This window comes from Perognathus longimembris, chromosome 25 (assembly GCF_023159225.1).
Source record: "Perognathus longimembris pacificus isolate PPM17 chromosome 25, ASM2315922v1, whole genome shotgun sequence".
NCBI classification, from domain to species: domain Eukaryota; kingdom Metazoa; phylum Chordata; class Mammalia; order Rodentia; family Heteromyidae; genus Perognathus; species Perognathus longimembris.
The window spans coordinates 11,769,161-11,795,109 of record NC_063185.1 but is presented as its reverse complement, the minus strand read 5'-3'; the positions used below and the strand labels follow the sequence as shown (position 1 = coordinate 11,795,109).

General features: G+C 44.9%; 1 protein-coding gene across 4 annotated transcripts in view; it reads left to right on the top strand.

Annotated features, from left to right (window-relative positions):
- The window catches only part of Gria1 (glutamate ionotropic receptor AMPA type subunit 1), a 254,230-nt gene extending 228,521 nt beyond the window's left edge, over positions 1–25,709 (top strand). For 3 of the 4 annotated variants that reach the window (XM_048334202.1, XM_048334201.1, XM_048334200.1), the window contains 3 exons: positions 8,464–8,578; positions 17,318–17,452; positions 25,458–25,709. In XM_048334202.1, coding sequence (XP_048190159.1) covers positions 8,464–8,578; positions 17,318–17,452; positions 25,458–25,652 — 445 coding nt within the window. In that variant the 3' untranslated portion in view covers positions 25,653–25,709. Of the gene's footprint in view, positions 1–8,463; positions 8,579–9,436; positions 9,552–17,317; positions 17,453–25,457 lie in introns of all 4 variants that reach the window. The other variant, XM_048334199.1, reaches the window with a different exon arrangement.
- The last annotated feature ends 240 nt before the right edge of the window (positions 25,710–25,949 follow it).

The window sequence follows — 25,949 nt, the reverse complement described above, 5'->3', positions numbered from 1 at the left end:
CTCTTATCTCCAATGAACCCCCAGAAAACCAGAAGTAGCTCAAAGTGGTAGAAAGCTACTAGTCTGGAGCCAAAGAGCTCAGGGCCCAGGCCATTAGTTCAAGTTAAAAAAAAAAAAAAAAAGAGAGAGACAGATACAAGTAGAGCTGTCCAAACAAGAGGTGAGGAGCTGTCAATGGTGGTGAATGGGGAGAATGAAAAAAGGAAGGTTGGAGACAGTGACAGCCAGGAGTGGGTCAGAATTTCCCTCTCTTGACAAAGGACACGTGTTCCCTCTCCTATGCCAAAGCTAGAACTAATTTATAAAACATAGAAGTAAACGGGTACTAGGTTGCATTCAAATGCACACAAACCTATTCCTCCAAGTATGATGTTTGCAAGAGAGAATGCAAATGATGCAATTCCTTAGAAAAACGAACCAACAGCCAAGTACCAGTGGCTCCTATCTGTCATCCTAGCTAACACAGGAGAATAAGATCTAAGGACTGCGATTCAAAGCCAGCCCAAGCAGGAAAGTCTGTGAGACGCTCATCACACCGATATAATAGCCAAAAAAAGTAGAGCTGTAGCTCAAGTGGTAGAGCACTAGCCTTGAGCAAAAAAAGCTCAGGGACAGTGCCTAGGCCTTGAGTTTAAGCTCCAGGACTAGCAAAAAGAAAAACAAAATAGATGCCTTGTATTTACAGATTTGTTGAATGATAACTTCTTTGTACAACTACCTAAATGAAAATATAATCAGAAAAGGAAAACTGAAACATGTCCTTTCACGAGAAATGGATGGAATTGAAGAACAACACATTGGATGAGATAAGCTAAGTTCAAAAAGCCCAGTCTCTCATTTTTTGCTAAATGCAGAAGCTATATGCAGACATAAAGACATAAAGAATGTATACATTCTTGGGTATGTACATAAATATAAACATACAGACATATCTGTGTGTATATCCATAGATATGTATGTATAGAGACATACACACACATAAGACATAATTCTAACTACGGGATTATTTTGTTAGGGAGAGTATAAAAACAACACAGAAAGTAAATATTGTGTGTGTATGTGTGTCTGTCTGTCTGTGTCTGTGTGTGTGTGCACCACTTCTGGGGCTTGAACTCAGGGCCTGGGCACTGTCCCTGAGCTTTTGTGCTCAAGGCTAGTGCTCTACAGCTTGAGCCACAACGCCACTCCCACTGTCTCCCACCCCCTCCCCCAGTGGCTAATTGAATAGTCTCATTGACTTTCTGGCTGGGGCTGGCTTTGAACTATGATCCTTGATAGATCTCAGCCTCCTGAGTAGGTAGGGTTACAGACATGAGCCACTACTATTATGCAGCTATAGCAAATAATTTTGAAATACATTTCAACTCTATTGATATGTAGGGGGCTAAGGATGGAGCAAGAGAAAGCAGCTAGATAAGAGCATTCTGATTAAAAAATTATATATATATATATATACACATATCTATGTGTTCCAGACCAAAAAAAGAAAGAAAGAAAACATGTCCTTATCTTGCTCAGTAGCTTTTTATCATTGGAGATAATTCTCCAGCATTGTGACTCTATTGCCCTGCCCAGCAGCCTGCCTTTCCATGGTACCATCTTTAGAACTAGCCTGGCTTTCTCCTTCCTCTCATTGTAAGAAACATCCACACGGAGCCCAGTGGGCTGGCTCGCCTCCTGAATGCTGGTTCTACTCATCCATTCATCGGGAGGACAATTCCCCCTGCCACCTTTTTGAGGAGCCTTCCCTAGGTTCCTGACACAGACCTGCATGCTTGCAGCTGCTGACAAATGGTTCTGCAAAGCGGGACCAGATGTGGTTGGCAATGAGCTGCACCCGAGCCATCGACACCTGCTTCTCACAATATGGAGCCAGGCTAAGGATCAGATGGGCCTGGGAAATGCTTTCTGTCTCCACCTGCCAGGAATTTGCATGGGGGGGCGGGGGTTGAGGGGAGTGGGAAGTGACACTTGATGGCTCCCCATGTCATGTTAGTATGCAGTTTGGAGGGGGGGGGGGAATGGATGAGTGGGGAATGCAAGTGATCTCTGCCAAATTTAGAGATTTGCTTCTTCTTTTTCCATAACCCTCTGTCAGACAGCCGCTGGGCTCGCTTTGGGGACTGAGTGCCCAGGGCTTCTGATAATAAAGAGCTCTCGAGCTGGGAATGTGGCTTAGCGGTGGAGTGCTTGCCTGGCATGCATGAAGCCCTGGGTTCGATTCCTCAGCACCACATACACAGAAAAGGCTGGAAATGGTGCTGTGGCTCCAGTGGTAGAGTGCTAGCCTTGAGCAAAAGAAGCTCAGGATTTGTGGAGCTGAATCTCTTTGAGTGGCCTGTGAGGTCAATAGTCTCACCACGTAGCAAAGTCTGTCCGGTATAGCTTGTTCTGATCCAGCGGCCTGCCTTTCTCCACAGTGAGTGCCAAGACACTTTGCGTGGTTCACCCATTTGACTCTTGCCTGACGAGGACCCAAGGCAAGAGCATAGAACATTCCCATTTTACACGTGGGAAAACTAAGCTTCCGTCAGTGTCATCAAGTGTCTTGATTGGCTTGGCCTGGAAGGGATTCTTCTGGATGTGCCAACTTACAGTGTTAAAACCAAGAAAGTTCTGGATAAGCAGCAGTGACCTGGTCACCCCAGCTATAGCTACATGATAGCCTGTAAACATGATCACACATTATTAAGAGGCTCAGATCCCATATCCTCATATTCTTTCCTCTAACTCAGCATTCTGTGGTTTTGCTTTGTCTTTCTTTCTTTCTTCCTTTCTTTCTTTCTTTTTTGTTTATGGTTGGTCCTGAGGCTTGAACTCAGGGCCTGGGCACCGTCCTGAACTCTTCAGCTCCAGGCTAGTGCTCTACCATTTGAGCCACAGCGCCACTTCCAGTTTCCTGGTGGCTCATTGGAGATAAGAGTTTCACGGATTTTCCTGCCCGGGCTGGTTTTGAGCTGTGATCCTCAGATCTCATCCTCCTAAGTAGCCAGGATTGCAGGCATGAGAATCAGCACTTGGCTGCTTTTCCTCTTTCTCTTTCAAGCGATACAATTTCTTTGTGCTCTTTTGCACAGTCAGAAAGCAAAAGTAAAGCCTTCTAGCGGATTATTCTGAATCAACATCAATTCTCTGCAGATCAGAGACTTTTCCCTAAGTTTGCTCCAAAGTGGAGCATTCCCACCTGAAAATGAGCAGAGGGGAAGGAATTTTGATCCTATCTGCATTCCTCCAAAAAGACCCAAGGGTGTTTCCATTTCCATCGAGGGTACTGGAAAACCCCACTAACTCTTTTGTTTCCTTCTGCTGGGTCACTGTGTAATCTCTCCCACAACTCCATTCGCCACTCTAAGACACATGGGAATCCTGTGGACCTCCGGCTCTTTGCCTACAATTGCGAGTTTACCTTCCATGATCCACAGCTGCTAATGTAGAATGGGCTACTCTACCCACCAAGATCCATAAAGATAATTATTCAGGGGCCACGTGGACCAATCAGCTTCATGGCTGAATACCAGAGGAGCTAGTACCATGCAGATAGCTATATCCATGGTTACTGGCCTTCCTACATCCTCTGATGAGCCAGAATCAACTTCTGTACATTGAACATCCATCTGAGTGTCTAACGTGGCCCAGCTAGAAAACATACCTGGTTCCATTCAATTTGGTCTTTGTTTTTATTTGGCTTTTCTTGCTACCCAGAAGTCACACACACACACACACACACACACACACACACACACACACACACGGGTAGTTGTTTGATTATCAATGTGGTATTTTTTGGACAGGAAAATACATTTATTATAAATTTCAAATAATTTTATTGTTGCTATTAAGGTGTTGTACAGAGGGGTTACCATGTCATAAGTCAGGTAATGAACACATTTCTTTTTTCTTGGACAGCATCACCCCTTCCTTTGCATTCCCTCAGTTTCCCCCTCCCATCCCTGCCCACAAGTTACCTAGTTAATTTTCCACCGTTATATTGCGTAGCGTGATTGCATCTGTTTGCCCTTCCTCCCTCTGTTTCTGTGCTCCCCTCCTTGACCCCTCCTCAGAAAAAAACAAAAACAAACACCACCAACAACAACAATACAATGTGGTATTTTTAAAGGGGGACATTTGAAGTCATATTTATACCTCTTTAACTTTTGTTTGGGACATATTGAATAGATCCTTTTCTCTGAGTCTCTATCACTGTCAATTAGCAATGGCCTTGGGGTAGCAAGTAATGAATTTCCTGGACAGCACCTGGAATAAAGCAATTAACCCAAGCCAGAATAGTCCAGACGACCATGTTTTGAGCACCAACATTTTTATCTCAAAGAAGGAAAAGAGGAGGAAGCAAGGAATGGAAACAGAAGAAGGAAGGAGAGAAGGAAGGAAGGAAATAAGGGAGGGAAGGAAGGAAGGAAGGGAGGGAGTGAGGGAGGGAGGGAGGGAGGGTATAACCTGCTTGACTCTTCATTACTCTCTAGTTGTAAACTTGTCTTTTGAAATGGCTGACAGAGATGTGCTTCTTGAGCTTAGAGACTGGAGATTCCCCGGATGTTGTAATTGTGTGCAAAGCAGAAGGTTTAAGAAGGGCCGCTTGGGGAAAGGAGTGCTAAGGGAGCAGAAGATGAGGGGTCTTACAGCTCTCTGTTCTTTGGAGGTTATGCAGCGCACTGGTTATGCGCGTGCGCGTGCGCGCATGCGCATGCGCCTTGCTCTCATCGCTGTTGGTTCCAACCCTTAGGTGGGCTAGGCATTTGTAGAATGCGAGAAGCCAAACTATGACATGTAAGCAGGAGTAAGGGTGTTAAGAAAAACAAAGCAGGTGATGTGCTTAGAACAGAGTGCCTGGACCACAGAGATCTCCACAACTTTTAACTCCACTGAGCCAATGACCCTCGCTTTGCTTACTTTCTAGTTCTTTCTTGTGGAATCCCAAATACTGTCAGGTACTGGTGGCTCACACTTGTAATCCTAGCTCCTTGGGAGGCTGAGAGCTGAGGATCACAATTCAAAGCCAGCCCAGGCAGGAAAAGTCTATGAGATTCTCATCTCGGAGCTGTGGTTCAAGTAGTAGAGCTCTGGCCTGTCATCCTAGCTCCTCAGGAGGCTGAGATCTGAGGATTGTAATTGGAAGCCAGCTAGGGAAGTTAATTATACTCTTAACTAAAATTAATCACACAAACAAAGCCAGAAGTGGCGCTCTGGCTCAAGTGGTAGAGTGCTAGCCTTGAGCAACAGAGCTCAGGGACAGTGCTCAGGCCCTAAGTTCAAGCCCCCAGGACTGACACTAAAAAAAAAAAAAAAATCCCAGGTTCCCAGATAGTTTACCAAAGAGCTGAGTTGCAGACATTATGGACACATATATGATATTTACATTTACTGTTGTCTATTCATGTATTCATTCATTTACCTGACGGGGGGGGGGGAGGAGAGAAGGAGGAACAAATTTCCAACATTCCTTCACTCTGTAGAACACCCTGTAATCATCGCTGTGCCTTAGGTCTTTCTTTGTGGGGGTGAAGAGTAGAGCAGTACTGGGGATTGAACTCATGGCCTTGCACTCACTAGGCAAACATTGCCATTTGAGCTTTGACCCCAGCTCAGAGAAGAGATCTTCAAAAGTTCTGCTCTGGAGAACTGACTGTGTATTTGAAGATCATTGGCTGTCAGGCTCAGTCATTTAGGACATTCGAGCCAAAGACATCAGTCAAGTTCACAGCATCTCCTGGTGGGAGGAACAATATCCACACAGTTCCTCATTCAACCCCTCCCTTTGCCCCGCCACAGGCCCCACTGTGAGCCCACCAATTCAACAAAACATAACACAAACTCCTACCCTGTAACCCTTGCCAGTCCCTCACGGAGCTCTTTCCATTAGGATTTTTTTTTCTTCTAACTTTTCTCTAAACACCTCTTCACACTCTCGACCCCAAACTGGATTCTGTACCTGAGCAGAACAAACAGTAAAAGCTTTTTTTTCTTTTTCTTTTTGAAGACAGAAAATGGATCTGGTTGTTCACAGCGAAAAAGAAAAATTTAGTTCTTAGAGGGCTACCACCTTCTTATTCCCCCTTTCTATCATGTCAGTGTGTCATTCCCTGCCATGCCCTGTTCTCTTTTGGTCCCTGCATAGATTCTTTCCCATTCCCTATTTGTGGTTCTTTACCTACACTCACTGCCTTAAAATGGAAGCATAGAGGAGACAGAAGAAGGAAAGGACTCAAACCTAAGCAATGGCTGTCTTTCGTGACTTTTGTATCTGAGCTTTTCCGCAGGGGAAGTTCCCACATCAATCAAAGGCTGTTGGGTATTGATTCAAGCCTAGAAACCTTTGGGTTTTTGTTTTTTAGGGGTGTTTTTTCATTGAGGTTGATGGTAGTACTTGGGGTTTATTTGTCTTTGAGGTTTGTTGTGGATGTTTGTTTTTGTTTTCTGAGTTTTTGAATTTTCTGAATTTTTGTTTTCGGGTCTGTAAAGGTATCTAAATAAATCAAAGTGCATTGCGGGGTGGGGGGGGGGGGGGAATCTGCCCATGGAAGTTGCTTTCCCAGCTTGAAAACTGCCACATTGAAATGCCCCGTGTGGGGTAAGCGAAATCATAAATATAAACTCCTTTCCAGGCAGCAAGAAGCATTTGGATGCTCTTTCCCTTGCCTTGGGAGATGCCTATACCGCAGCCTAGTTAGCTGCCCAGTTATCAACACACACATACATAAAAGGTAATGGCTGCACTAAACAGAGTTCCTGTGAGTCTGGCCTTCCCTAGGGAAGCCTTCAACACGCTTCTTTTCACACTAGAGTCACCACATAGCCAACGTTTCACTCTTTCACAAACAAACAAAGAACAAAGGCAATGGAAATCAGAATAAAACTATCTGCCACAGCTCTCTATGCCTTTCATTCCAGAAGGCTGAGATCTGAGCATCGTGGTTCAAAGCCAGCCCAGGAAGGAAAGTCTGTGCGACTCTTCTCTCCAATTAATCACGGAAAAAGCCAGAAGTGTTACTGGGGTTCAAGTAATAGAGCATTAGCCTTGAGCAAAAGGAGCCGAGGGACAGTGCCTAGGCCCCAGAATTCAAGCCACAGGACTGGCAAAAAAAAAAAAAAAAAGTCTGCCAGCAACCATGAGATGGAAAAGAAATGGGAAAGCTCATAACAGTAAAAGGATCAGGGTAAAAGGCCAGTGGGGTCAGGGCAGGAGTTGATAGTCTATTTGTCTTCCCCATCCATAGCCCCCATGTCCTACTAATTAATTGCTAATTACTCTCCTTCCTTTCAGCATTGCTTCACAGTGGCCTAGGAACCCACCTTAGCTAAGTCCAAAAATGGAGCCGAAGCTGAAGGTGCCACTGTGGTCAGGGAAATTCTTCAGGGAAAGTAAGGTAGAGAGGAAACTAGGAAGTCTCCATGGCCATAGGTGGCCCTGAAAGATGAGGTGGCAAGCCCAGCCAATCCCAAGCATCCATCCAGCCGGCAACCCTAGATCAGGGCTCAGAACCACAGGGAGCGGTCAGTGAGGACATTCTGATGGATCCCTTTGGCCCCTGCAGATGGCCCTGGGTTTGTCATACGTGCATATTTTCATCATGTAACCAGAAACCCCAGCCGTGTGTTCTACTAAATACTCCTTTCCCTCCTGGCACAGGTTGTCTGTGGTCTCCAAGCTGTTAGCTGAAGGACTCATAACCCTCCTGGTTTTTCTTTCTAAGCAGCAGTCACATCAATGAAAGTCCACTGGATTTTAAAATTAAAGAAAAGTGAGAGAGAGAGAGAGAGAGAAGACTCAACTTTGGCCTTTTGCTGATTTTGTTTCCCTCTCTCCTGAAATGTCTAAAGTGTTTCATAATTATCTCTAAATCTGATTCTGTCTTTTTCTACTTTCTAGGTTTTCCTGAAATTTGCCTAATTCTTTTTTTTGTGTACGTGTGTGTATGTGTATGTGTGAGAGAGATTTAATGAATAGAATGCCAATTATGTTGTTCTCTCTCTCTTTCTCTCTCTCTCCCCCTCTCTCTTTCCCTCTGTCTTCTGTGATGTGAGAAACACTCAGAGGAATGGGTGAGCCAGCTGCCTTCCCCAGTCCCCGACTTCGCCAAGTGATAATTCCTTTGATATTGGGCCATTGACATTAACCAATAATACTACTGCATTGTAAAAGTCCATTTTGCAAAAAAGAAAGAAAAAAAAAACAGAAAATCATCCAAGAAAACCATACTATTTGAGCCATTGCTTTCCAAAGAGCTAGCTTCTCTAAAAGTAGCTCAAAATGACCATGCTCCCTAATGGAAAGGAAGGAATAGAAACCATACCAGGGGAAGGGGATGGGGGTGGGGGGAACCCCTAGGTGAAAGGGCAACCTGGCAGGCTGGGTAATGGAGTTGATTCACCCATCCCTGGGGTCACGTGACTTACTGAGTGTTCTCCGCCTGTTACTCATCGAGTGTTATTTATTCGTTTTTAAAGAAATCCAGTAAACCTGGCAGTGTTAAAACTGAACGAGCAGGGGCTTTTGGACAAATTGAAAAACAAATGGTGGTACGACAAGGGCGAATGCGGCAGCGGGGGAGGTGATTCCAAGGTCAGCCCCAGTAAGAAAAAAAAATATATAAACCAAAAAAAAAAAAAATTAGTGGGTTTAAACTAGCATGGCTAGTAACCAGCAACTCTGATCCCAACACCCACCACATGCTTCTAGCACCTAAAACAAAAGAAAAATAATAATAGCGATGATAGTCATCATAATCATCCATTGCAAAAGGAAGCTTCTCGAAGGAATCAAAGGAGCAGCCAAACAGTGTCATCTACTACTACTATTTCAAAGGGACATCTGGTATACCTCCATTTCCCAGACTCCCAATAAAACCCATTCTGATCTGATCTGCTCATTAAGATAGAAGGACATTGCACCTGCATCTGTTTTTTTTTGTTTGTTTGTTTGTTTTGGCTAGTAATGCTCCATCTCCTCCTATTGAGGGCAGAATTTATGTACAATGGGCGGTCCTTTTTTTCTTTTTGGTCTTTTGGTTTTATTTTGCAAAGGACTTGCTCTGGATTCTAGACATGGAAGCAGCCTGAGATATACTTCAAAGCTGGGTCCCTTGCAGCCAGAGAACCTGTGGACAAGAAAGGTCCTCAGGCACTCGTGGCTGCCGGACTTCAGTCAGTCGATGGTGGATGTTGCTGGTTACTGAAAATGATAACAGTGATACTCATCTTGCTATGCTCTAGAAGAACAAACTGTGTGAGTGTGTTGGGCGGGCCAGTGACACGGTGGGGCGGGGTCAGAAGGAAAATTCTGGAGTATCACTTTGTCAGTGCATATATATGCTCTTCTGATTCAAATGAATGATCTGAATGCATACTGTCTGTGCTGAATAACATAAAATAACATTGGTAATGTTATTTATGTTATTTCCCCCCTCCCCCCTGGTTGAAGAGGTCCCGTAAACCTAGCGGTTTTGAAACTCAGTGAGCAAGGCGTCTTAGACAAGCTGAAAAGCAAATGGTGGTACGATAAAGGGGAATGTGGAAGCAAGGACTCCGGAAGTAAGGTCAGTCACCGGCTACAGAGGGGCCATGCACACCTGTAACAAAATCACACAGTGTTCACCAGTGTCCTCCCGGCCTCTGTGAGGCCTCAGACCCTTCAGAAATTTCAGCCCAAATAGGGCCTTGGGTGGCCAACCAACAGTCCAGGGCAGCATATGGTGGTGTTTCTCAGGTTCCTCAAGCATAATCCTTGCCCCTCACAGGTGCTTTTCTATCTGCTATGTTCCTAGAAAGGCAAAACAAACCAGTTAGGAAGGCTGGGAATGTGTCTTAGGGGTAGAGTGCTTGCCTAGTATGCATGAGGCCCTGGGTTCAATTACTTAGTACCCCACATACACAGAAAAAGCTGGAAGTGGCCCTGTGGCTCAAGTGGTAGAGTGCTAGCCTTGAGCAAAAGAAACTCAGGAGCAGTGCTCAGGCCCTGAGTTCAAGCACCAGGACTGGCAGCAAAAATAAAAAAAGAAGCTATGGTCCTACTGCCCACCATGGCAAGTGGTATTTGCTCTAGAGCAAGGTGATTGGGCATATAGCCTGGCATAGCTAGTTATCACATCAAATCATTTACCCAAGGTGATGATCTAGATCTTTCTCAAAGACCACTGAGCTCATTTAAAAAAACACGCCTTGGGAAAAGGGAACACATCAGATATGGGCTTTAATCCTTAAAAAAAAAATAAATGAAGGATACCATCTGGGTGCTGGTAGCTCACACCTGTCATCCTAGCTATTCAGGAGGGTGAGGCCTGAGGATCATGGTTCAAAGCCAGCCCTGGCAGGAAAGTTCATGAGACTCTTACCTCCAATTAAGCACCAATGAAGTCTGAATTGGCACTGTGGCTCAAGTGGTAGAGCACTAGCCTTGAGCAAAAAAAGCTCAGTGACATCATCCAGGCTCAGAGTTCAAGTCCCAGGACTGGCAAAAAAAAAAGGATGCCAGTTTGTTTACAGATTAATAATACCCCCTGCCCCAAGTGGGCTCTCCCCAGATAGAAGTACAGGTGTAAATTTGTGATGAGAAGAAGGTCAGGGGGTCTCATGGCCTCGTAGCATTACCTCCATCACAAACCTCAGATATCAGAGCTGAAAGAGAACCTAGAAAGCAAATAAACACCCTCCTCAGACCAACTTCAAATATTCACATACCACCACCTGGGTTACTTACTTGTTCCATGTGTTCTCTGTATCTGCTAACCTTGTTATTACTTTTCCATGGTACTTAGGGGGCAAAAAAAAATAAATGGCAGCAATACGATGAGAAATAGGAAATTTTGATATTCCTTATAGAAATAGAGGTGGGGAGGGGGGGGGGAAGCAAGCCAAAGAATAAAGATGACAAAGAGGATAAGAAAATTAAATGGTGATGATTACGGCTGAGACCTGATCTCTTTCCAAACCAGAGAGGATAGATAAGTGAGAGATGATGTCTCAGAAGGGACCAGTCTCAAGCCTGATCATTTCACGGTTGGACTAACTAACCAGAGAGATCAAAAGGCAGGGCCCCCCCCATGGCGATGATGTCCTCACACTCTATCTAGAAGCCCCTATCCTGTCCTCTTCAAAGATAAAAAGCCATTGAGGCCACCTAGCGATGCTGCACTTTGCTTGTTCCCCTTCCCTCCCTTCCTCATTCCCTCCATTTCTACCCAAAAGAGACCCAAGGAAGGTGGCGCTAAAAGGATATAGAAACTCATCCCTGAAAATCAAGTGATGTGGGAAGGCCTTCAATCTTCCCCCAACACACAGAAGGTGTTAGCTCCAGCTAGAATCCTGTTCAGGATCCGGGGTCCTGGGGTCTCTTTTCTGGTCTCTGGTCTCCCAACAGCCTAGAAAGATCCAGTGGCCTCAAAGCAAACCAGCTGGGATTTCTGTTTATTCTTATAACATGTCTAACAGATGGGTGCCAGGAGCCCAGTGAGAGACTGAATAGCCAAACACCCCGCTCTAAGCCCCTACAAGCCACGCATCTGAATTCTCCTGTCACTTCCCTAAGGAGAAGGGATTTGACAGAAAACAAAGATTTTTTTTTCTTTAAAACGTTATTTTTTTTCTTGCCAGGCACTGGTGGCTTATGCCTATCATCTTAGTTATAATCCTAGCTACTCAGGAGGCTGAGATCAGAGGGTCACAGTTCAGAACCAGTCCGGGCAGGGGGGAAAAAAAAATCAGTGAATCTCTTATCTTCAATAAACCACCCGAAAATGAAGCTGTGGCTCAAGAGGTAGATCTCCAGCCTTGAGCAAAAAAAAAAAAAAATACATACATATATATCTCAAAGATAGCACTTAGGCCCCAAGTTCAAGCCCCAGGACTGGCGCACACACACACACACACACACACGTGCACACTCATACACACACAAATTTTTTCTTGTGGACATGAGCCAGAGTATCTCTGCTGGACAGCTACCTTGATATTTTTTCCTGGGCACACAAGAGCTCTGTGCACTAATTCATAATCCAAGTTGATATTCAGCTCACACGTAGGGGGGTAGTATTTTTTTCAGGGACGTAGGGGGAGGAACCCCTTTTAGACTGGAACCTGGACTAGAGCCAGCCCGTGAACTGCCCTCCCGCAACCCACATGGTCTCCTTAAGAGTTCTCTACTGAGATTGTGCTTTGAGTCGGAATGTTCTGGAATGCCTTGTACAGCAGCAGGGCCCTGAGCACACGGCTGCTGAGACAGACGAGCAGCCCCCATAGCCATCCGGCTTCGCACAGTATTTGCCTTGCCAATTATTAACACAATGGGCCAATTCTCATCCTGTGTTGCTCTTGGGGGAACACACACACACACACACACACACACACACACACACACACGCAGGCTAGAGATCTGGCCTGGTTTGGAAATGGAACAGCAAAAGTCGCCAGTGAACATGTGTCCCTTTTTTGTTGTTCGTTTTTGTTATTTCCATGCCCTGAAGAGCTTTAGTCCCTAAGAAGAATTTATGAACGACATGATTCCCAGATCCGTTGATCATTGAGGGAATCCTCTTGGATGCTTCAAAATACATCGGAGGTGGTTTGTTCCAACCCTGGGGCTGGAGCTTCCCCTATCTCTGTCAGTTTCTTTTTTCAAAATGCATCCAACTCTGAGGACAACTCTTACCCCTCATGGCTCTCAGTACTTTGAAAGGATGAGCCAAAGTTTTCTTCCAGTAGCTCAGCGAGTGAGTGCATTCCATCAGTGCACTCGTCTTTATTTCCAAGAGCCAACCAACAACTCATGGTAGAAATATCTTTGGAATTCTGGGAGACTAGAAAGAGGAGTACGGTTTGGAGTTCACCCTCACAACCTGGGAGAGGAGGAGGAATTGGAAACCTTTGGGGAAACTGAGGCATGACTCCTTCTTAGAACATTCCACCGATGCCACAAAGGAGGCCTCAAGCCTCTGCATCTGCCTCAGTTGTCTCTTCCAAAAGACTTGAAGCCATCACCGTGGGCATCCCGAACCGTCTTGGAAGGAATGATGGCTGAGAAGCAAACACAGAGCCAACTCCAAGATGGGTCCCTCAATATATGGGAAGAGCAAGGAGAAAGATGAAGGGGAAAAAAAAAACTCTCCCTTCCCTGTAAGGGGAAGCAGCAATGCAAGACAAACGATTCAGAACAGATGAAAGGGTGGGGGCTGGTCACCATAGCAACAAGCCCAAGGATGCTGAAAGATGGGATTTTTCTTTTTCTTTTCACCTGTCACTCTTATAGTACAGTACTCTTTTTCTCCATGTGTGTCTCTCTGTGTCTGTCTCTGTCTCTCTCTGTCTCTCTCAGTCTCTGTCACTCTCTCTCTGTCACTCCCACCAACCAGCTGTCTAGCTCTGGGGGAACACAACTTCTCTGGGATAGGAGGAGAATGGAGTTTCCCACTGGAGAAATGCTCAGATGTCTCAAATCCCAGCTCTTCCTTTATTCCCAGTCACAACTAGGAAGGTCGGCGTTTGCCTGTGAAGCGGGAACGTTGCCTTTTATACCCAAGTCCACAAGATGAGTCTTCACCGCTATGCACAGTGGACTAGAGGAAGAATTAGAACTCTGATCCGCAAGATTATTTTTTTTATTCTGCTCCAAGATGGCCCCTTTATATTCCAATAGGGTGGAAACATCAGTAATTGCCACAAAATAGAAGACCTCAAGCCTCCCTTGAAAGATCTAAATTTGATCTAGAAGCTCATCATAGCCAGGGACTCGTGTCTGTAATCCTGGCTTCTCTGGAGGCTGAATTGAGAGGATCAGGATTTGAGACCATCCCAGACAAGAAGTTCACAAGACTTCCATCTCAACTGGAAGTTGAGCACATTGGTGCACATCTATCATCTTAGCAACACATGAAGCAGATCAGGAGAATCATGGTTCTAGGCAAGCCAAGGTCAAAAGGTTCGGGAGATTCCATCTTTACAGAAAAAGCTGGCTGTGGTCTCACACACACACACACACACACACACACACACACACACACACACACACACGTCACCCCATTTTTGGATGACATACTTCCTTCCCAGAGAGGCTATCAGTGGACACTCTTGCCTTCTACAGCCAAGGAGGGAGACATTCTCATAGCACCTTCAGAGAGAGTTATAGGTTCCCCACAACCATACTGCAGCATGGTGTACTTCAGCTATCAAAAACATGATGGGGCTGGGCACTGGCAGCCCATGCCTGTCATCCTAGCTACTCAGGAAGCTGAGGTCTGAGGATCACAGTTCAAAGCCCATCTGGGCAGGAAAATCGATGAGACTCTTATCTCCCATGAACCACCAGAAAACCGGAAGTAGAGCTGTGGATCAAAGTGGTAGAGCACTAACCTTGAGCAGAAAGGCTTAGGGATAGTGCCCAGGCCTTGAGTTCAGGTCCCACGACTGACACACACCAAAAACAAACAAACAAACAAAAAAAAAAAACTCAGCCTGCGAAGTGAGCACAGCTCTAAACTTCCTGTCTCCTCTCTTCCTCGTCACTCACCATCCTTGACAGCCATCCTTTTTTTTTTTTTGCTAAGATGTGAGCTGATGATACAGGAAGATGCTGTTCCATCTGGCTCCATCCTTGCCCTTGATCAAACAGAAGAGTTTTCTAGAAATTTCTGCGCATGAGTCATACTTCCTGAACAACAAACAGAGACACCCCTCCCCCACGTGAAAGATTCTGGACACATCATGTGAAGTAGAAATTCACTTGTTCAGTCAGCTCTTTCTTTGTTTGTTTTATTTTTCAATTTTTAAGTAGTCGCCATCCAACAAAATAATTTCGGAATACCGTGCATGTTAATCAATCCCCTAATCAATCCTTTTCAACACTTTCACCCCTCCCTCCCCACCCACCCCCATTCCCTCATTTTACTTCATGTTGTAGGATACGCAGGGAAAGGCTCAACCCAAGCGTGGAATGTATAGTTGCACTTTCAACAGACAATTATCTCAGAGCAGGGGCCATTTTCACCCCTTCGCAACCCCACTATCTGCAAGCCATGTGAGGCTTGGCCAAGCAGAACCCAATGTAGAAAGCCACCCGACGTAGGTGTGCTTCAGAGAACCCTGCATTTCTGCCGGCCCACCCAGGGCTGTCTCTGGGGTAGGACGCACTCTGTTATTTGCCAGCTGCAGCCCCTAAACTCAGCCCCTGCTGAATCCTGTACAATGCACCAAACCGTTATAGGGTCAAGGCACCTGGAGTGATGAATAAGAGACTCCCTTCCTTTTTCCCATCCAAAAAAAAAAAATTCTCTTTAAGTAGTTGTACTGAGGAGTTGCCATCTCACAAGGCGGTTTACGAGTACCATCTATCTTGATGCATCTCGCCCCTTTCGACGTTCTCACCCATCCCTCCCCTCCCCACTGCTTCATGTTGTAGGATATACAGTGGATGCTTGAACACTGGCTCCCCCCCTCTTCTCCTCTTCATTCGTCCACCTCTTTCCCCCTGGCCCCCACCTCACCCCAAGAAACTCCCTTCCACATGTCCAGAGTCCATTAGGCAAGTCTCAGAGAAGTGTCTAACGTTTCATAGCCACTTTCCTGTGTAGCTCCTTTCTGTCCCCACCTGGACGGTAACACATAAAGCGGTGTAAAACCACACACCCCAGGCTGGAAATGTGGCTTCGAGGTAGAGCGCTTGCCTGGTATGCATGAAGCCCTGGGTTCAATTCCTCAGCATCACATAAAGAGAAAAGGCTGGAAGTGGCGCTGTGGCTCAAGTTGGCAGAGTGCTGTCCTTGAGCACAAAGAAGCCAGGGACAGTGCCCAGGCCCTGAATCCAGGCCCCAGGACTGGCAAAAAAAAAAAAAAAAAAAAAACAACACATACCCCAGCCAGTGCCACCAATCAGCCAACAGAGGCATGCATTTTATTTTAATTTAATGAGACACTTGTACCAGCGCCAACAATACAAACAAAACTGTGAGAGCTACCATGGCAACTGGAGATAACTATTCTTCCAAGATTTAACGATTTTTGTTTTGACCTTCCATGAATTTAAGAAGTGCTCTCACGCCTGTCATCCCATCTACTCAGGAGGTTTAGATCTAAGGACCACAGTTCAAAGCCAACCCCGGGCAGGAAAGTCCGTGAGACTCTGATCTCCAATGAACCACCAGAAAACCGGAAATGGCGCTGTGGCTCAAGTAGTAGCAGTTAGCCTTGATCTGTAGAGCTCAGAGATAGTGCCCAGGCCCAGAGTTCAAGCCCCATGGCCAAAATACAAAAAAAGAAGTGTGTTCTGCCAGCTTTTCATCCCCATCCAACGCTTTCCTGAGCCATTATCTGTAGCCATAGCCCCCCGTTTGGATAGGCTAGTCTCACTACTTGGGGTGGGGGGAGTTGTCCCTCCTCCTTGCTTGCCCACTTATGAACCCTTTGGCTGTGACAGAACTCAGAGATGACATCCTCTCACTGGACCTGAATGTTTGGTCCCAGGCATTTAGGAATTTTAACACACCAGACCAGAGGCGCCATATCATGTTTCCCCCAACAGCAACAGAGATTCCTAAATTCAGCCACTCAGATCTGCCTGCCAATGTTTTTGTAGCAAGTACCTCTAACAAGTTAAAAAAAAAAAAAAAGACAGGACACAATTAGGCATCCGTATTAGAATTTAATAGAGCCCCTTTTTCTATCTCAGTGACTTTCTATTATCACAAGCCCCCCCCCAGGTTCCTGCCCCTCCCCCCTCCTGCCCACCCCACACCCCCCCAAACTGGGACTTAGAGAAGGAATTAAAGGTATATGTCACTGGGTCATTCTTATATGTAAAATAACTGCCTTATTAAGTTGAAATCAGAGGCACATCTAAGAGAAAGTTCATTTTAAGTACCAACTCTCGGAGGCAAAACAAATTTTTTAAAAGCTTAGATACATGAACCATCAGGAAGGTCGCCTTGTTGCTGAGCAACAGAGAGATGGGGGCAGACAAGGAGATGCAGGGGGTGGGGGATGGAGAAGGGGTGTCATCTTCTAAAAAGAACAGGGTACTCTCCAGGTTTCAGCTCTTGATTTAATGTGCTACCTCTCACCCTAGGAAATAGGCATTTAAGGAAGGGGTAACATATCAATTCAACACACCAGGGATGATTGGAAACGTTATGTATAATATACGTTTTCTCCCCACTCTGGGGAATAGTTGACTACTCAGCCAATGGATTGCTAAGGGGTATGATGGAGGGTGTGGGGTTGAGTGATTGTGTGTACATATGCTGTTGATTGCATGGTCTTTGGCTACTTGACTCACTTGTCCTCTTCCCTCCCCCCTCCCTCCTTTCCCTCCTCCTTTTAGGACAAGACCAGTGCTCTGAGCCTCAGCAATGTGGCGGGCGTGTTCTACATCCTGATTGGAGGACTGGGACTAGCCATGCTGGTTGCCTTAATTGAGTTCTGCTACAAATCCCGTAGCGAATCCAAGCGAATGAAGGTGTCATCATCTTCCTAGACTTTCCCTCCTTACTCTCCCACCCCCTTCCTTTCCCCTTCCCCTCAATCTAGAATGCAAGCTGAGTTTTAGGAGAGTTTCTTAACTTAGAAAGGTTTGAGGAGTGATGGGTAGGTTTGAGGTCAGCCCAAGACAAGGAGCAAACAAGGTTCAAATGGACAGTCCAGGACAGGGAAGTGATTGCTACAAAATCTGATGGTTCTATAGTTGTCTTAATAGAAGTGTCACTCCCCGGATGTGGAAAAGTCTATTTATCCTCAAATGAGTGGGGAAGAGGAGGCGGGGGGTAGAGGGAGTTTACCTTTAAATGGGAGAAGGTCTAGCTACACTCTGCTCTGTGTCCATCTTCCCATCGTTGGTGAATTCAGCCTTTTCTTTGCTTCTACTTTGTGATATAGACTGCAGCCAACAAGATGTAGAACAAAAGGAAGGTAGCTAGATGAGGTAGATAATCCCAAACCACATCTAATAGAGGTGAACACAGCACAACAGAAGAGAAGGATGAGGAAGACTGTAAGAGCTATGGGGAAAGCGGAAAACACTCCAAATGGGAAAGGAAACAGTCATTGTATGGAGTCCCATACAACAAAACCAATGGTGAAAAGCAATAGAAAAATAGATGTTTCTGAGGGTGGTAGCTCATGCCTGTAACCCCAGCTTTATGGGAAGGAGAATGCCAGTCTTGGGGGGGGGGATGATATTTATCTGAAAAAATAACTAATACAAAAGGAGTTGGAGATCTCTACTGGTGGCAAAGAGGAAGGCCCTGAGCTCAAATACCAGTACCACCACAAAAGAAGGAGAAGGAAGAAGAGGAGGAGGAAGAGGAGGAGGAGGAGGAAGAGGAGGAGGAGGGTTAATTGTTAATGTAATATACAAAGTCCATTTTTCTCACAGAGCAACCCAAAGATGGGATAACGTTATGAGCATCCCATCCTTGAGAGCATACAAATAGAGGATAAATACAGCTTAGCAAAGATATTCATTTGATCCCCTGAAGGAAATGGAGGATGATATGACCATGAAAGTCTCTCACCCTTGATCATTTTGCTCCAGTAAGGCTATGTTTCAAGAAGTTAATCACATGGGGCTGGGGATATGGCCTAGTGGCAAGAGTGCCTGCCTCATATTCATGAGGCCCTGGGTTCGATTCCCCAGCACCACATATACAGAAAATGGCCAGAAGTGGCGCTGTTGCTCAAGTGGCAGAGTGCTAGCCTTGAGCAAAAAGAAGCCAGGGACAGTGCTCAGGCCCTGAGTCCAAACCCCAGGACTGGTCAAAAAAAAAACAACAACAAGAAGTTAATCACATGACCACCATGAACAAGGCCTCATGGGAATGTAGCCCATGACCTGTAGCACCTTTGAATTTCAACAAAGAAAGGACATAGACAAGTTACTCACAGGTGACAGTGGTGGCTCACACCTGCCATCCTGGCTACTCAGGAGGCTGAGATCTGAGAATCACAGTTCAAAGCCAGCCCATGGAAGTCCATGAGACTCTATCTCCACTGAACCACCAAGAAATAGGAAGTGGTGCTGTGGCTCAAGTGGTAGAGCTCAGGGACAGTGCTCAGAAGCCCTCAGTTCAAGCCCCAGGACTGGCCAAAAAAAAAGGACAAATCACAACAAAGACACTGGATTAGACCCTAAATTCAATGTAGACTTTGAAGGAGCTTGGCTCACCACAACAAGGATTTATTAACATTAACAGTGCCTTCTTTGCCTACTCCCTCCAAAACCCCAAGCCTGACGAGTCTCCTTCGTCTCTGAAACTTTGGTGAACTAAGAAGAATGCACATCACTTGCTAATAAGACTGCCCATCTTGACAGTTGGCTTGGTGATTCTCTGTGCTCTGCCTTTTCCCACAGTTATTAGCTTTTTATTTTTTCAGAAGGGCAATCCACAACCTTCTATGGAGATCAGGACAAGAGCTTTAGGCAAGACTATTCTTCTTGTCTCTTTCCTTCATCATGGTATTTGACTAACCCTTAGGGCCTTGAGACACTAAATTCGTTTAGGGCTCTTTATGTCTCAACAATGTTCAAAAAGCCTTTGCCTACCCATGGAGGGAGGAGTAGCAAGAAGACAAGTACATAAAGAGGAAAGAAGGGAAGGGAAGGAAAAGAAGAGACGACTCAGGAAGCTGAGATCTGAGGATTCACTGTTCAAAGCCAGTCAGAGCAGGAAAGTACAGGAGACTCACTGAAAAAAAAAAAAAAAAACCAAAAAACTAAAAGTAGAATTGTGGCTTGCGTGAAAGAGCACTCTAGTCTTGAACAAAAAAGCTAAGAGAGTTCAAGCTCCAGTATCAGCACAAATAAAAGAAGACAAAAGGAAGGAAAGCTTTCTGAAGTAGTTTTCAGTTCCAGTTCCAAGTGTTTATGGTGCATATTCATTAGCCATGTAACATGACAATCTTGCAAGGTTACAGGTTAAGAAAACAAACTAGAAGTTGGAGAAGCTTTTCCTATCAGGTCAATTAGCCATTCAACATGACTTCTACAAAACCCGAACTCTAATTGTGTGTGTGTGTGTGTGTGTGTGTGTGTGTGTGTGTGTGTGTATCTTTTTTCCTGCTCAAGGCTGGTGCTCTTACCCTTTGAGCTACAGCTCCCCTTCGGGCTTTTTATTAGTTAATTAGAGATTTTTACTTTTTTAAGTATCATGGACTTTTCTGCTGGGGCTGACTTTGAACCACAATCCTCAGATCTCCTGAGTTTACAGCTAGGATGACAGGCATGAGCCACCAGCATCTAGCAGGAGTATCATTTAAATTCTCAGATAGTAGCAAAAAGATATAACCTAAGGCACATTCTGAATAAAATAATGTCTAATACCCCCAACTCTTTTCCTTTGCCTGGGAGAATGCACTGGAATTCTTTGTCCAGAACTGGTCTATTAAGAACCAGCAGGGTCTTTCATTATTCACCATCTTGTTCCCAAGTGGAAACAACTTCCAGCCTCTCCCATCCCTAGGAGAGCGATTGACCTTTCAAAATTACATGGGACAGGCTTAGCCAGTGACAATGGAGGGTTTGCACATTTCCCTGTAATTAACGAGCAGCTGAGTGACTTACTAACACAAGGGGAACATCTTCGATGGCAGATGGTCACTGCCAGTTCTTTGCAGGTATGCCTGAATGAGGTCATTACTAAGGGAAGAGCTTTTATTAGGCTATTCTATGACATGCAGAGACGAAGTAGGCTTTTATTAGCCAACCAAGCGACTAAATGGTTAGGTTGGAATCCCCTGTTAGTGAAATGAATCTCTGAAGCACCACGTTGGGGAAGGCTTTGAAGTTGTACCTTCCACTTGCCCTTTTCTCCCAGTGTCAAACACAGCAAGAACAGTCACCATGACCAGGATGGGCTTTAAGAATGACTGCTATAAGCCGGACGCCAATGGCTCACACCTATAATCCTGGCTACCCAGAAAGCTGAGATCCGAGGATCACAGTTCAAAGCCAGCCCAGGCAGCAAAGTCTGTGAGACTCTTACTTCCCATTATCCACCAAAAAAAAAAAAAAAAAAAAGCAATAGTAGAGCTGTAGCTCAAGGAGTAGAGGGCTTTTCTTGAGCGAAATGCTCAGGAACAGTGCCCAGGCCCTGAGTTCAAGCCTCAGGACCAACACACACACACACACACACACACACACACACACACACACACACGACTACTGTGTCAAGGGGAGACAGAGAACCAGTCCCTCAGAAGCAAAGGCAGTTAATGAAAGCTCAGGAAGGCCATTTACTTTCTCACTAGGGTAGAAAGTCATTGCTGCCTTACCTCACTCAATCAGTTCCAGAATACCAGGTACCCAGCTCACATACCACACCTATTAAGCCAATGGGAATGGAATATGGCTCAAAAGCCTGCATATTTGCCACCTAGTGTGAAGAGAAGTTTAAGAACTCGTGAGCTACTTTTTGTCTCTGTCCGTCGTGAGAGTAGAACACAGGGCCTGGGTGCTGTCCCTGAGCTCTTTTTGCTCAAGGCTAGCGCTCTACCCCTTTGAGCCACAGCGCCACTTGTGGTTTTCTGATGGTTCATGGGAGATAAGAGTCTCTCATAGATTTTCCTTTCCCAGGCTGGTTTTGAACTGAGATGCTCAGATCTCAGCCTCCTGCGTAGCTAGGATGACAGGCATGAGTCACCAGCACCTGGCCTGATTTATTTTTTTTTTTTAAGCACTGTGTTTCTAGTAAAAATCTGGCTCTATTCATCTCTTCTCCTGAGAGTCCACAAGCAGAGAGAGGAGTCAGAGTTCTCCTGTGGCTAACACTGTGGGGTCCTGACCTCTGAAAAGCCCTCAGCTTCCAGGAAAACCAGCTCTAGTGATATAACTTGTCATTTTTCTCTCTTTTTTCTTTAATTAGGATGATTCTTTTTTTTTTTGTGCTACTATGAAAGGATTGAACTCAGGGACTGGGTGCTGTCCCTCAGCTTTTATACTCACTTTACCACTCAAATGATAGCTTCACTTCATCTCTTTAATGATTCATTGGAGATAAGAGTCTCACAGACTTTTCTGCCTAGGCTGGCTTTGAACCACCGTCCTTAGGTCTCCATTTCCTGAGTAGGTAGGATGACAGGCCTGAGCCACCAGTACCCAGTGGCTTGGAAGTTTTCTGTTTTGATGCCCAGATAAGTATCGCAGACCAATGACGACTATGCCATGAAATCTTGTCCTAGGAGACAAATGCACCTCCAATTTGAAGGCAACATTGTGAGAATGTGCGAGGAACAAAGTCTGAAGTGTGAACTTTAAACTTGGGGATAGGGGGATGGGAGGCTGCGGAGTTAAGTTTCCTTATTAATGGAAGGAACATGGCAGAGGAAATGGCTAGCCATTCCAAGCGAAACCATAGAAGGTTCCACAATTCCCATTTCGATCCATCTGATTTTTTTTTCTCTCAAGTCAGTGAGAGTAAATAAGCATTAACTATTCATGTGTTCAGTGCATGTCTTCCTCATGCTCGTGGTTATATTTATTTTCCCATTTGACTTAAAAGTCTGAGATTCAATTCGCATTTCCTCTTTTGGTGGAAGATTGCCAAGGGAGAAAGTAAATAAACCAAGTTTAAGGGATTTAAGGAGGAGACAGGTTCTATGTGGGTGAAGGGACAGATGGGGTAAATTTATCTGACTCATAGACTTTTTTTTTAATTGAAAGAAATTTTATTTTATTTATTTTCTTTCATTATTATCTTTAAGTAGTGGTGCAAAGGAGTTACTCTCTAACCAAACAGCTTATAAATGCCATATATCTTGTTGAATGTCACCTTTTTTAACATTCTCACCCATCCTGGCCTACCCACCCCTTCCTTCGCTCTTCTTTAGATGGGGGTGGGGGGTCAGGTAAAGAGTACATTTCTTATTGGACAATGTCACCTCTTCCCAGTTTTTCCCTCTCATCCCCATCCACAAGATAGATGACAGACAGATAGATAGATAGATAGAGCTATATAGATACGTTTTTCTTTAAAGTGAATGGAATCAATTACCTGGAAAGTTTTTCTTTTTCACCATAGTGTCTATTCCCTCACTCTTCTTAATTTGGTCAAAAATACATTGGATTCTTGACAAAAGAACACTTGAGGATACTGCCAGAATTTCTAGTAATAAGATGATAGTGAGGTAGGGGGGACAAAAACTAGGACAAAACTGCTCTGGTTTTTACCCTATACTCTGGTTGGTCACGGTAGGTTGATTAACTTCTCTGGAACAGCAGGCTCAGGGTAATATACAAAAGAAAAAGGCACATGTGAAAGGAACTTAACTTTCCATAGAAAATTCAAGATACCTCATAGTGAAAAATCTAAGTGCATACTAATCACCAAGGCTTGAGACTTCAAATAATTCAATAATTTATCTTTAAAAAGATACAACTTGCCATGCACCAGTGGCTCATACCTGTAATCCTAGCTACTCAGGAGGCTGAGATCTAAGAACTGTGATTCAAAGCCAGATCAGGCAGGAAAATCTGAGAGACTCTTTAATGCCAATTAACCACGAGGGAAAAAAAAGCCAGAAGTGACACTGTGGTTCAAATGGTAGAGCGCTAGCCTTGAGCAAAAAAAAAGCTCAGGAACAGTGCCCAGGCCCTGAATTCAAGCCTTAGGATGGGTGAAGATAAATAAATAATTGAACAAATAAATAAAACTTACATATCGGTAGCAGAACCATTACAAGAGACTGTATAATATATGTGTACTAAATGAAAGCCTTCTGCAGTGGGGTAGTGAAGTTTAAGAAGGCTTTGAGAAGAAGGCTAGGACATAATAAGTCTTGGAAAAATAGATATGACTGGTCTTAGAGAAATCTTTCACCCATAGTCATCTCTTCCTTTATATTGATTCCTACAAAAAAAAAAAAAAAACTAAGCCCCACCTCAAAAATTCTGTTTCCATGTTTCTATCTTTCTTTTCTTTTCTTTCCACATCAATTCTGGGACTTGAACTTAGGTCCTCTCACTCTTTCTTAGCTTTCTTCATTCAAGGCTGGTGCTCTACCAGTTGAAGCCACACTTCCACTTGTGACTTTTTGCTGGATAATTGGAAACAGCCTCTCAGATTTGTCTGCTGGGGCTGGATTTGGAACTTGATACTCAGCTCTCAGCTTCTTAAATCCCAGCAAAGTTTTATAGACGTTTGTCCACTGTGATGGTTTCTTCAGAGGCAGTCCGGAACATAGATCTGGAATTCCAGGTCATAAAAGGTCTTTCTCCAAAAGAACCCTGAACAGAACCTGTCCTCGTGTCTAATAATATATTATTCTTGACCGAGCTTGTGGTCTTAAATATTCCATTGAACCTACCAGATTCTGGGGGGGATTGATTCTTGGAGTCCTTTGCACATGTACAACTCCAGCCTCCTAGAAACCACAAGGCAGGTGGCACTCAGTTGATGTCTCTGTGTATAAGTGCAGCTCATATGTGATGATGGGAAGCCTTTGGCAACACCACCCAGAGTGTAATCTGGAAAAGGCACTTCCTTCTCGGCAGCACATTTTCCAATTACATTCTCCATATTGTCTTATGCAGATGAGCCCTGCACTCTCTGAATGCATGGTGCTAGAGAGGGTAGAACATTTATTTTCTAAAGGAAATTAGAAAGTTTTTCTTTCAACCTAGCAATAATACAACCTCAGTTCCTTTTAACATTTCAAAGCATTTTTAATGAAATAATGACACCCTTGCTGAAAAATGAGGGGGGAAAAAGGAGGGGAGGAAGAAGAAAGGGAAGAAGGAGGAAAGGAAGAGAGGGAGGAGAGGTGGGATGGGGAAGGAAGGAAAGGAAAGAGGGAAGGGAAGGGAAGGGGAAGGGAGGAGAGGGAATGGAAAGGAAGGGAAAGGAAAGGAAGGGAAGGGAAAGGAAAGGAAAGGAAAGGAAAGGAAAGGAAGGGAAAAAAGGAGGGAGGGAGGGAGGGGAGGGAGGGGAGGGAGGGAGGGAGGGAAGGAAGAAAGGAAGGAAGGGAAGGAAGAAAGGAAGGAAGGGCTCTACGGATACCTAGCTGCTATGTTTTACAAACAGAATTTAAAGGCTTAAAAATAAGAATTCTGATAAACATAAAGTCCCATGGTTAGTTGATGGGTTGATATCCAAACCAGAATTAGAATACAGATTTCTTCTTAGATATTCTTTTCTACTTGGCTGTGTATCTCTATCAGCATCAATCATCCTGAAGCAATAATCCACCTTTAGGAATCACAGAATGGAAGGATTAAGAAGGATCTTGGCACTCTCTCCCCTCCACCCCCGTGTGGCCAATTTAGTGAACAGGAAGCCTACTTCCTAGAGAAGGAGGCAGCATCACCACACATGAGCTGGATCCCAGTTTACTAGAGAAGAGCAGGAAAAACCAAAAAAGTGGGTGGAAAGGAGAACTAGGGGGTGCCAGTTGAAGTCCAGTCTTGACCTCTTTCCCCTTGACCATCATTGCCAAAGGACCTGGGGTAGAACGCCCCGGTCCTTCTGAAAAAGGGTTTCTGTTTGATCCCACAGCAATCCATCAACGAAGCCATACGGACATCGACTCTCCCCCGCAACAGCGGGGCCGGAACCAGCGGCAGCGGTGAGAACGGCCGGGTAGTCAGCCACGACTTCCCCAAGACCATGCAGTCTGTGCCCTGCATGAGTCACACTTCAGGGATGCCTCTGGGAGCCACGGGGTTGTAACCGGAGCAGAACACAACCACCACCAACACCACCACCAACACCACCAACACCCTTGGGGAGCAGGCCCAGGCTCCCTTAGTCCCATCCCCAACCCTTCAGTGCCAAAAACAAAACAAAACAAAACAAAAAAAGGTACAAAAAAATAATAATAAAAATAAGAAAACCCAACAAGATGACAATGCTACCCACCACCAACCACGGCGACTGCCAGGAAGAAGAGTCAACAGACTTTCCTAAAGAATTTGTTGTTTTTTTTTTTAAAAATAACGTTTTATCATTCCTTTCTCCTTTGACCTT